Source organism: Lissotriton helveticus, chromosome 4_1, assembly GCF_964261635.1.
Source record: "Lissotriton helveticus chromosome 4_1, aLisHel1.1, whole genome shotgun sequence".
NCBI classification, from domain to species: domain Eukaryota; kingdom Metazoa; phylum Chordata; class Amphibia; order Caudata; family Salamandridae; genus Lissotriton; species Lissotriton helveticus.
Window position 1 is genome coordinate 1,144,286,778 of NC_136063.1, and position 11,318 is coordinate 1,144,298,095.

The window sequence follows — 11,318 nt, forward strand, 5'->3', positions numbered from 1 at the left end:
ACAAAAGTCTGTGAAGGAATGTAAAAAGACGTTATTAAAAGCCTACTTACAATTGAACCCTATAGATGTCCAGGGACATTGCATGCTTAGCTCTCTGGTTGGTGGGAAGGATCTTTGTGTCGCCCTGAAGCCGGGCATTAGTTTAAATTTTTTACTTTGTTTTCCTCGGGGTTATCAGAACAGTAGTAATGTCAGTCCTTGTCCCTGCTATGGTATATCTGCCCAGCCAGTGTTACATTCTTTCCTTGTCTGTAAATTATATTTAAAAAATACTAAACAATTTTGAATCCAGCCAATTAAGATGCACAATTTGCGACAATGTAGACTGGCCTTCCACTCCCTCAACAATTGGCAGATACCAAATTTTGTCTCTATGTAGGCTCATTCTTGCTACGTGAGTGACTTAATTGACCGTTTCTATGGCCAGTTGTGGTTTTTAGGGTGAGCCCTGACCAGGCACGCAAGCTCTGCTCTGGGGTTGATCTGGGGTAGTTGAGTACTGGAGAGAAGCCACGCTCACTCCCCCACCGATCATTTTCCTGTGTCTTTGTCCTACACTAAATGCTGCCTTCCATTGGTTTATAGGCCTGTCAGTCTCTCCCTATGACAGCCATGTTGTCATTTGTATCCTTACATGGCTACTGACCCTTTTACTTTGAGTACTATTTTCTGCCGTGCCTTCTTACCACCCCACCCCAGTCTTTGTCCTACACTAAATGCTGCCTTCCATTGGTTTATAGGCCCGTCAGTCTCTCCCTATGACAGCCATGTTGTCATTTGTATCCTTACATGGCTACTGACCCTTTTACTTTGAGTACTATTTTCTGCCGTGCCTTCTCACCACCCCACCCCAGCACTCCCATTGTCCGTACCCCCTTGCCCCCGCCCGGCTCGCCACTTGCAATGCAATAGGTCTTGCGTAATTGTGAGTCCTAATACATTGCAAATGCTTGTTTTTTATCATCAATGATAACAGTAGCACGCCGTTGCTTTAAATTATTCTGCATGGATAGTATAGTGCTCTAGAGTTAGCAACTAATTGTTAATTTTCTCGCCTCTGTTCTTTGAAACAGTGTAAGCAGCGCATTTTCATACGAGCCATTAGTTGCCAGTTCACTGTCATGCATCGGAGACAGAAGCTGTGTGTCCGTAAGGCGATTTTTCATATTTCTGTTTCCCCAGCCACCTTGCTGGTCGCTACCCGGCAAAACTAGGAGAAAGAAGCTGTATGCCTGCCTTACGCTCTTCAGGGTGTACATCTTTCTACCCGTAAACTGACTTCAAGCTTAAAAATATCGGCCTCTGCAGAGAAGACATCCCAGCAACATGTATGAGGAGGTAGGGCGCTAAGTGGGGGTGGGTATCGGAAGGCAAGGGGGAGAGAATGGCAGGCAATAATCAGGCACAGTGTGCACAAGATCACCCAGCCCCTTAGTGCTCATAATCTGCAATCTTAAGGAGAGCTGTCTGCGTCTGAAAGCAACGGGTCATCTGGAGAGGGTCTCACTAGAAGCTCGTCTCACGTTAGATGTTGCTAATAGATCAGTTATTGGTGCTCTAAGATTGTGTTGAGGCGCGTTAACAAAAACCCTTTGTGTCTTAAAAGCATAGGTTAAGAACTGGATAACGTAGTTTAAACAAGCATTGTAAAAGTCCTGCGGTTTGGTGTTGCCTGTCAGCCTTTTGACGTTGTCAGTATTTGCTATTTTGTTTTGGTCTTTGCAATAAGTTATTGCTAATGAGTTGCCAAGGTCCTCCTAAATCTAATAAAAATCATTGAGTTACGGAACGTCACATTCATGGTGTACCTCAGGAGGGTGAGCAGTCTCTGAGTGATATGCCCTGTCCTCCAGCTGGGACAGCCGGCGGGCCACACTTGTACATCCAACTCAGAGGGTCTGCTGCATTGGTCATTGGATCCTCCCCCCTCGAAGCCCACTTTTGAACCTGTCTGCCACAGTTGCCCACCTTTATCTGCAGAGCACTTGATGCTATCCCTATCACCACAGCTGTGTGTGAGGATTCTATCGGCCACGGATCGGGAGGGAGGGCATATAAATTCGGGACGCTAGCCATGTTGTGCGCAGCCTTCCCAGTGTCTCCGCCTTGGTCCTCTACACTTCAGCAAGCTGTGGAACCGCAATTACCTGCAGGGAGTTGCTGATCACTGGTCTGGACAATTACAGGTGTGGCGTCTAGGGGAGAGGTACAAATATGCCTGTGATGTGTTTTCATGTTTTCTTTAGTTTTCATTATCTGATGCAGCAATGCTAGGTTGGAGAAAGTCCCTTATGACCACCCATTGGGCATTATTGACTTTGCCCCAACTCTGTTGTCCTTACTGATGCAAGGGTCAGACTGACTAAGTGCCTAGCTGTAATAAACTTGCGGAGACATGCCAAAGAATTTGAGACAGTCCTACCATCCTTTCTGAAACAAATATGTCAGGCAACTAACATACACTTCACTTGTCATGGTCTTATATAGATGTCACTGGCCTGTGACCAACTATTTCTCTGTCCCTCCATCCTGTCAATTATAACAAGCCCTGATCTGTTGACTGGGTAGGAGTGTTCTGATTAACTCAGATGCTCTGTCCATCACCACCCCCTTTTTGTAATTATTTTGGCCACCATGAGTGTGGAAGGGTATGCTCAGACGTGAGTCCCTTGCTCATTGCACCATCAGGATTCAAGCAAGCCGGGCCGAAGACGGCTGTAATGGCAGAAACCGGTCCCCGGAAGCTTGTTTCCTTTCCAGTGAAGAATTGGCTTGGTAGTTTGGTCTGCCCTGTTCCCATGATGCACTGGGCCAGGGACAGACTAATTTGCATATAGCCAGGTTCTGAACTGGGATGGTGCAGTGAGCTAAAAAACGGTGATGGATCAAGCCCTGATTAACTCAGATGCTCTGTCCATCACCACCCCCTTTTTGTAGTCAATTATAACATGGCATAAACTCCGCGGTAAGTCTGCTCCACTGTCGGAGATGATCATGATAAGCGACTACAGTGCTGCTACATTTCCATGTAATTTATAACCAGAAGAGGCTGCCTTCTGGGACTTGACGTTTGAAGTGTTTCTTTGATGTGCATTCGATCGAATATCTGCATGTGAAGTGACAAAATTGCTGTCAAGTTTGACTCTCGACAATGGGCTACTGACCTGATCTGTGACTGGTAGGTGTGGGCGCAGGAGGGAAGCCAATCTTTCAGAGGCACCTTAAGGAAAAACAGGTGGCACACACTAGAGTAAACAAGCATTTGCAATGCAATAGGTCTCGCATTTACACGAGTTTGAGCTATTGGCATTGTAAATGACAATGCCTTTTATTTATTTTTTGATTTTTCAAACATAAATAAAAGGCATTGTCATTTACAATGGCAATAGCTTAAACTCACGTAAATGTGAGACCTATTGCATTGGAAATGCTTGTTTTTTTGCGCATTCCCTTATTTCAGTTCATAAATTTGAATAGTTTGATATTTTGGAAATTGTTTTATCTATTATGTATGCACTTTCATGATCGTTTTTTATTTCGAAGACATGAATAGAATTGAACACAAATGGCAGGATGACTGCTAAGCAGTCCCAAAACAAAAGGTGACCTAGCATTAATAAATAATATTAGTACTGCACAATATTACCCGTATTACATGGGAGTAATTCCCTCACACTGGCTGGGGCGGGATTTAGACGTTACTAATTTGTAGAATCCAAAACATGTCCGTAATTGGACATTCACAAACTTTCCGCTGACCATATCCCAATCTTGAAATGGTTTGGAAGTGTTTGTATTCACTGGAGTGAAGGACAAGAGAACTCCCCCAAAGATCATGAGGGGCTAGTGGTGGCATTTAAAAAATAGTACCCACATGCACATTTGTGCAGTGGCACTGTTTTAATGTCAACTGCCAGCACAGTTGTGGATTATTCAAATACAAGTGCCTACGCAAAAAATGAAATAACAAACTTTTCCAAAGATCTTGCTAGCTGTGATTGGTGCAGTGTTATGCTGAACACTTGCAGAGTTTTGGGATATCAACAACTTGAAACCACATACCTGTGAAAATATAAAGCTCTGCGTGTAGTTTTATTGTTTTTTTTATGTCAATTGTGCCCAATTATTTTCCATTGTGTATCATATACATATATAAACAAAGATAATAATAAATATGTTTGAAGTATTGCTGTATTTGAATAAAATTGAAGGACATTTACCCATGAAATTAACATGTTTCTATATAAATTTAGAAACATCTTTGTGAATCAGGTGTTATATGACTTACTTTTGTAGTGCTCTTGGCTTACTCCTGAGTTCCAGAAGTAGGCTAGTAAGTGTATATATTTATATATGTGTGTGTGTATATATATATATATATATATATATATATATATATATATATATATATATCTCCAACACTTAGTCGCCGTTCTCCCTAGACCAATTCAAACAGAGAGCACTCCAAGCCATATTACGCAGTCCACATAGCCATATTTATTTTTCGTGCTGCAGTTTCAAAGTTTCAAATTTAAAGTTAACAAATGCGTTTCGGCGTTGCCGCCTTTGTCAGTGTTAACGTGAAACAAAAATACGTGAGTTTAAATAAAGTTGTGTTTTACAAACATCATGTACATAGAAAGTGACAATGTGTTTCATAAACCTAAAAAACTGAATCAAAAGAAACACTTCATTATGGCGGCCATCTTAGAACGGTCAAATCAAGCATCGCGAATATCATCATATTTACCTAGTCATTATTTTCATATGCAAGTGTCCCTATGTTTATAGACATTGATTTGGTAAATTTCATTGAAATTATTTGAGAGTTGATTCACTACAAATATTAATTAATTGATGACATTTTTAAATAAGCGATCTAGCTATTTACAATGACTTCTAATGGATGATGGTCGAAAGTGTGTGATTCCAATATGCAACAAATATATACATTTATCTTGCCCTGAATGGGCATGTATTTAAACAGTTGTCTTTAACTTTTGTTGTAACTGAAAATGTGTCAAGGAATGGGAGTCAATCAAAAAACTGAAAGAGGACAATACTATAATTATCAAACCCTCTGACAAGGGTGGGAATGTAGTAATTCTTAAACTACAATACGAGGACGAAGCACTATCTCAATTGAAAAAGAAAGAACACTATATACCAATCAAGAGACAACAATATCTTCAAAGTATCTTGGAATTTACCATCTTGATTACAAAGTGGAAAGATGAAGGGATACTAGATCTGGAAGATTGGAAATATCTAAAATGTGATCACCCTCAACTTGCAACATTCTATCACCTGCCCAAGGTGCATAGGAGTAAAGTTTGGCCACCTGGTCGGCCAATTGTGTTATCAAAAAACAGCTTATTAGTGAACACGTCAACATATATTGACAACTTCATCTCCCCCTTTGTCAAAGATTTAAGTCCCTACCTACGGGACATGAAAGACTTTCTAAGGATCTTTGAAGGAACAAGATGGGAAGAGGACATGTTATTAATAACCCTTGACATCGAAGATGGACTACAAGCCATGAACTTCTTTCTTGAAAAAAGAGTATTGAAATATCTGACACACAATCGTATGCTGATTGAAATGAACAAGTTCTGTTTGAATAACAACATTTTTTTATTCTCTGGGCAACTGTACTTACAACAGCAGGGTACCGCGATGGTCACGTGCTTCGCCCCCAGTTACGCGAATTTATTCGTGGGCTGGTGGGAGAAGCATGTGGCCTGGGCGGGTACCAATGAAAAATGGATGGACAAGATTGCACTGTGGACCCGCTACATCGATGATCTTTTCATCCTGTGGCGAGGTACACAAAGTGAAGCTAAGGAATACACTAAGGCTCTGAATGTTAATCAATACAATCTCAACTTCACCAGCAGCATGAGCAAAAAGGAGGTCTTCTACTTAGATCTGAGAGTCTATGTAGAAGATAATAATCTAGAAACCGCCTTGTTTCGAAAACCCACAGCAGGAAATACCATCCTACATGCGGGAAGTTGTCATCCAAGAAGTGTAGTCAACAACATCCCTCTGGGTGAATTCCTTAGGATGAAGCGAAACTGCTCCACCCAAAAGGAATGTGAAAATGCAATAATGCAATCTAGAAAGAGATTCCTTCAAAGAGGCTATTGCAAGGGTATCTTGGATCAAACAGAAACAAAATGCAATACAATCGCAAGAAATCAACTACTGTTAGATAAACCTAAGACCCAAGATCAGAAAGGAAGATTGATAACAAATTTCACAGAAAAGTCCTCAGTAGTTTTCCAAATTCTAAAAAGAAATTGGAATATTCTCAAAGCAGATAATGTAGTAGGGAAACTCCTAGCGGAAAACTCCTTAGTAACATACAGCAAGGGAAACTCACTAAAAGACCATCTAGTGAACAGCCATTATGATTCTAAACAGAAAAAAGTAGCCTCAATCTTGGGATTCTATCCCTGCATGAAATGCAAAGCTTGTAAAAATAGCCACAAAGTCAAAGAATATCTCATACCTGGAAAAGAGACCAAAACCCCCATCTCCAAATTGCTAAACTGTAATTCAGACTATACGGTCTATTGTCTTGTGTGCCCCTGCAGAAAACAGTATGTGGGGAGCACAATCAAGCCAACAAATAACAGAATTTTGGAGCATATGTGAGCCATCAATAATAAAGATCATAACTGTCCAGTTGCTCGTCACTTTGAAAAAGAACATCAAAGCAACAGCAACTTACTCACATTCTTCATCCTGGATGAGGTTGTTAAATCTGAAAGGAGGAGGAGATTGGGTCAAAAGGCTCCGCACATTAGAATCCAAGTATATCATCAAGCTCCAAACCAAAACCCCAAGAGGGCTGATTAACGAGGAAGAGATGTGGGTTCATATAGGCTAGAAACTCATTTAATGATAGATCAAGTTCTGATCCCTAGGATATAACCCAAACACTGAGAAATAAATACATAGATGGTTATGTTTTCTCGATGGCCCTCCACCATCTGTATCTTTCTATTTCTTTCTCCTTTCATCCCCTTCCTTGACACATTTTCAGTTACAACAAATGTTAAAGACAATTGTTTAAATACATGCCCATTCAGGGCAAGATAAATGTATCTATTTGTTGCATATTGGAATCACACACTTTTGGCCATCATCCATTAGAAGTCATTGTAAATAGCTAGATTGCTTATATAAAAATGTCACCAATGAATTAATATTTGTAGTTAATCATCTCACAAATAATTTCAATGAAATTTACCAAATCAATGTCTATAAACATAGGGACACTTGCATATGTAAATAATGACTATGTAAATATGATATTCGCGGTGCTTGATTTGACCGTTCTAAGATGGCCGCCATAATGAAGTGTTTCTTTGATTCAGTTTTTTATGTTTATGAAACACATCGTCACTTTCTATGCATATCATGTTTGTAAAGTACAACTTTATTTAAACTCACGTATTTTTGTTTCACGTTAATACTGACGAAGGCAGCAATGCCGAAACGCGTTTGTTAACTTTAAATTTGAAACTTTGAAACTGCAGCACGAAAAATAAATACGGCTATGTGGACTGTGTAATATGGCTTGGATTGCTCTCTGTTTGAATTGGTCTAGGGAGAACGGCGATTAAGTGTTGGAGAAATAATTACGCACCACACCGTGCGTAGAGTAAGCACTCGTGGTATTTTGGAGCGACGTTTGGTGGAATGGAGTAAAGGAATATATATATATATATATATATATACATACACACACACACACACAAACACTGTAAGAATTCATAAATGTTTGAATGAGAAACATTTAACAAAGTAGCGGCTCCTTAATCCATTTAGCCGCTTACTAATGAATTCATCTTTATTCTGTCTTTCACAGACTACATTTGGCATGTACCTACAGAATCAGGAACTCGGCTCCTCTGCGTCCACTGTGTTATCTGTAGGATCCAAAGTAGTTCCGGTGCAGAAGAAGAATGAACAAATTGCACATGCACTGTCCACTGACTTGAAAATGCTTGAATAGTTTAGATTATTTGGTCAGTTATGTTTTTAATGGGAATCTTGACTTTGAAAACACTAGTTTTATTATTGAGAAATAGAGACCGTGTCATGAAGGAGTGCCTCCTGCCGGCCACAGCTATGCGCCTGCTTTTTTGTGATAGCACTTTCTAGAGCAAATACATTTTCCTTGAAAGTGTTCCTGGTTAGTGCACGCGCGGAAGACCGTAAGTTCTGATTCCCTTTCTTTATTTTCGAGCTGTGCTCTTTGCAGCACATCCGGGTAATAGTTGAAAGGGTGTGCTATAGAAAGTGCATCACATAAAAACAGGTGCACACCTGTGTCCTGCGTGAATGCACACCTTCACGAAAAAGTAAATAGCCTTATAAGAACAGTAGTACTACGAACAGTCACTCAGGAACTGACATGTAGGGTTTTCATTATAGGGAGGTAATCATTTATGTAAACCGTTTCAATTTAGAAAAGTCAGTTACTAAAGACTTTATTACTTTTTTGTAACAAAAATTGTTGGTACGAGTTTTGAAAATGTCCCCTGCGTTATATCCAGGCTTGTTCCCTGGCCGATTGCCCAACTGCAAGTGGAACTAGTAACCTAATTTTTATGTTTTTTTACCCCAGCATCCAACTAATCTAGACTATGTACCGAGGGCTAGGCCTGTCCTTGAGCATGCGAGGTCCAGGATCTGTCCTGTGACCTAAAGAGGTGCATCAAGCATGCCCTTACACCTAGGACAGGAACAATATTTCACTGTCTATTATATTACTTAAAGCAATGGTGGCAGCATGCAGCGTTTTGTGATTTATGGTGTGACTAGACCATTGTCTCTGTATGAGCATGGTCTACTTTCCCCTGTTGTGTAAACTTCTGCTTTTATGTGAAAACCAGAACTTTGCACTCAACTTGCACACAGAATGTCAGTGCTGTGAGCTTGTGACACCTGTTCAGTGTACCGTAGTAGTAGTAGTGGTAGAGAGGAAGAATTAATTGTGTTAACATCCTTGTGAGCAGTGCTTAATTTGTAAAATAATAATTGCCAGGAACCTGACTAGAATGCCACTGCAGTTTGCACCACCCATTGCCCCGTCATTGTTGCCAATGGCGGTACGAAAACACCTACTAAGCATCTCTCTCGCCTGTAAGTGTGACAGTTCTGATTATTCCAGGCTAGGGAAGCAGGTATTAGTAGTTTTATGGCTATTGTATTAATAAACAACAGTTGTTCTGCTCATCTCTAAATTAGCTGAGCAGTGCCACCATGTGGCAGACTGTCATAACTGTGCTGTTGACAATTAATTTGTTTCCGGTGCTCAGCACCGGCACTGCTTGTGAGGACTGGGTTGTGATAACACATTCACTCTGCATTGTGAGGACCTGGATTCAGCTTTCCACAATGTCTTTTAAATTATGAAAATTACTTGAGGAACATCTGTGTCAATTTGTACAACTTCTTTTTTTAATTGCCTTGTGGGAACCTGCGTTTCATAAAGTGGGTTTATATTTTTGTTCAGATCTGCCCCTTTCAACAGGAGGTGGTACTGCTGTCCTAAACACACTTTGTTCTTCTTGCTGCTAGCTGCTAGCTTGTGTTTCCAATGAGCAGGCATTTCAAAGGACAAGCTGCATACACTGTTAAAAAATATTTTTTTATGCAAATTAACCTTTTCTCTATCTTTCAAAATACATAGTCCAAATTTAATAGCTTCATGTAAATAAAGCTGTGTTTCTGAAATTACTAGTGGTTTTATAAACATCGCTAAAATCAATTTGGGTCAGTTTTGAATCCCAATATACTCCACAATTGCAGTTGGAGCTTTATTAAAGAATAATGTATCACGGTGTAGTGCACCAACATAAACTGAATGACTATTGTTGCATTTTAATGCGTTTAACAGGAATTCAGAGTCTTTGTGTAACTTTTCCTTTGATTACATATTAATATGCACTATGGAATGTGTTCTTTTAGATGATGGCTACGTGAGTGACTAGCGTTGCATTGTGCTTAGGGCTACGCCTCGCAGACACTGAACTGCAGCAATGTTAAGCCTGCAGCATGGAGGAAGTTTACGTTTATTTTTCTGGAGACATGCCTTTTCCGTTAGTGATGTTCTTAAAAAATATATTCAAATTTTGTCATAATATGTCATTACTTTTAAATAATTTGAATTACTTAATTTGAAAACTGTTCCCAAAACTTTGTCAACAAGCTGTTATAATTGTTCTTCACCCACCTTTGGCGAATGTGAATTAAATCACTAGCATTGGTAAAGCCAATAGGTGTTGCTTCCAAGAGGTCTACTGGCTTTGTCAAAGTTTTTTTGCCATGTTTACAGCAGCGTGCCTGTTCCGCTCCATGGATGAAATTGACATTATAATTTTTCAAAATCTTGAGATAGGAGCTGCAATGGGTAGGACAGACAGTTCGAATGGAGGATGTCTGCTACCCTCCCCCCCCAGGATGCTTATGCATGCGTAATTTCCCATAAGGTATACTTTTGAGCAGACATACACACCCCTCTGACACAGACCCAGGATGAAGCACACTTGATCATTACAAGATACAAGATATCTTGGAGATTGGAGAGAAACTATGCTTTCGGAATGCTCTTAGTTACTGTAATGTGGCCATGGCTCGGAAATGTATTGTAATTTTTGTCTGCTGGTTAAATGGCAATAAAGGAAGTTCGTTTTTAAAAGAAGTTTTTTTTCCTATTAGGCAGGCAGAGCTGACCGCATCATGGCATTTTTTAAACTGGTTGTCGGGCAGGAGGGTGGGCATGTGAGGGGTCAGCACTAACAACGGATATGTAGGGAAAAGAAAAATTGCTGACAAGACCACTGCTGATCACAGTATATAAAGCAGTTGTCAGAGCCTCCTTGGCTTTATTGAAATGTAAAATGGTGCTTCAGATATTTATCAAGCTTTATTGAAGTAGGTGCAGAGACACTAGGACCTATTTCACCCTAATTAGTGACTATTTTTTATAAAGACAAAAAGGGAAGGTTTGTAGGAGCTCACATTCCTATCTTGCATTAGGGCCCACATTGCCTTGCTGTTACATAAGGTGTCCTGTTTTACAGCAGAACTTCACACCTCGGTACTGTTGCAAGTGTCCACTTCAATATGTCCTTTTGTGTATTTTAAACATAGATTGTTGTTATACTACAGTAGCATAGGCTGTGATCAACCACCTGCCTTATGTCTCACTTGTACCACGAGTGTAGTCTAGGGAGATCGTTTTCAAGCTGGAAAAGATGTGGCTTTATGACAGAGCTGCAAATTTAGAACTTGGA

General features: G+C 40.1%; 1 protein-coding gene across 1 annotated transcript in view; it reads left to right on the plus strand.

Moving 5' to 3' along the window:
• Nucleotides 1-10,720, plus strand: part of LOC144829032 (molybdenum cofactor sulfurase-like) — a 1,966,499-nt gene extending 1,955,779 nt beyond the window's left edge. Inside the window, exon 15 of the mRNA XM_078687750.1 lies at nt 7,883-10,720. Coding sequence (XP_078543876.1) covers nt 7,883-8,029 — 147 coding nt within the window. The 3' untranslated portion in view covers nt 8,030-10,720. The remainder of the gene's footprint in view (nt 1-7,882) is intronic.
• The last annotated feature ends 598 nt before the right edge of the window (nt 10,721-11,318 follow it).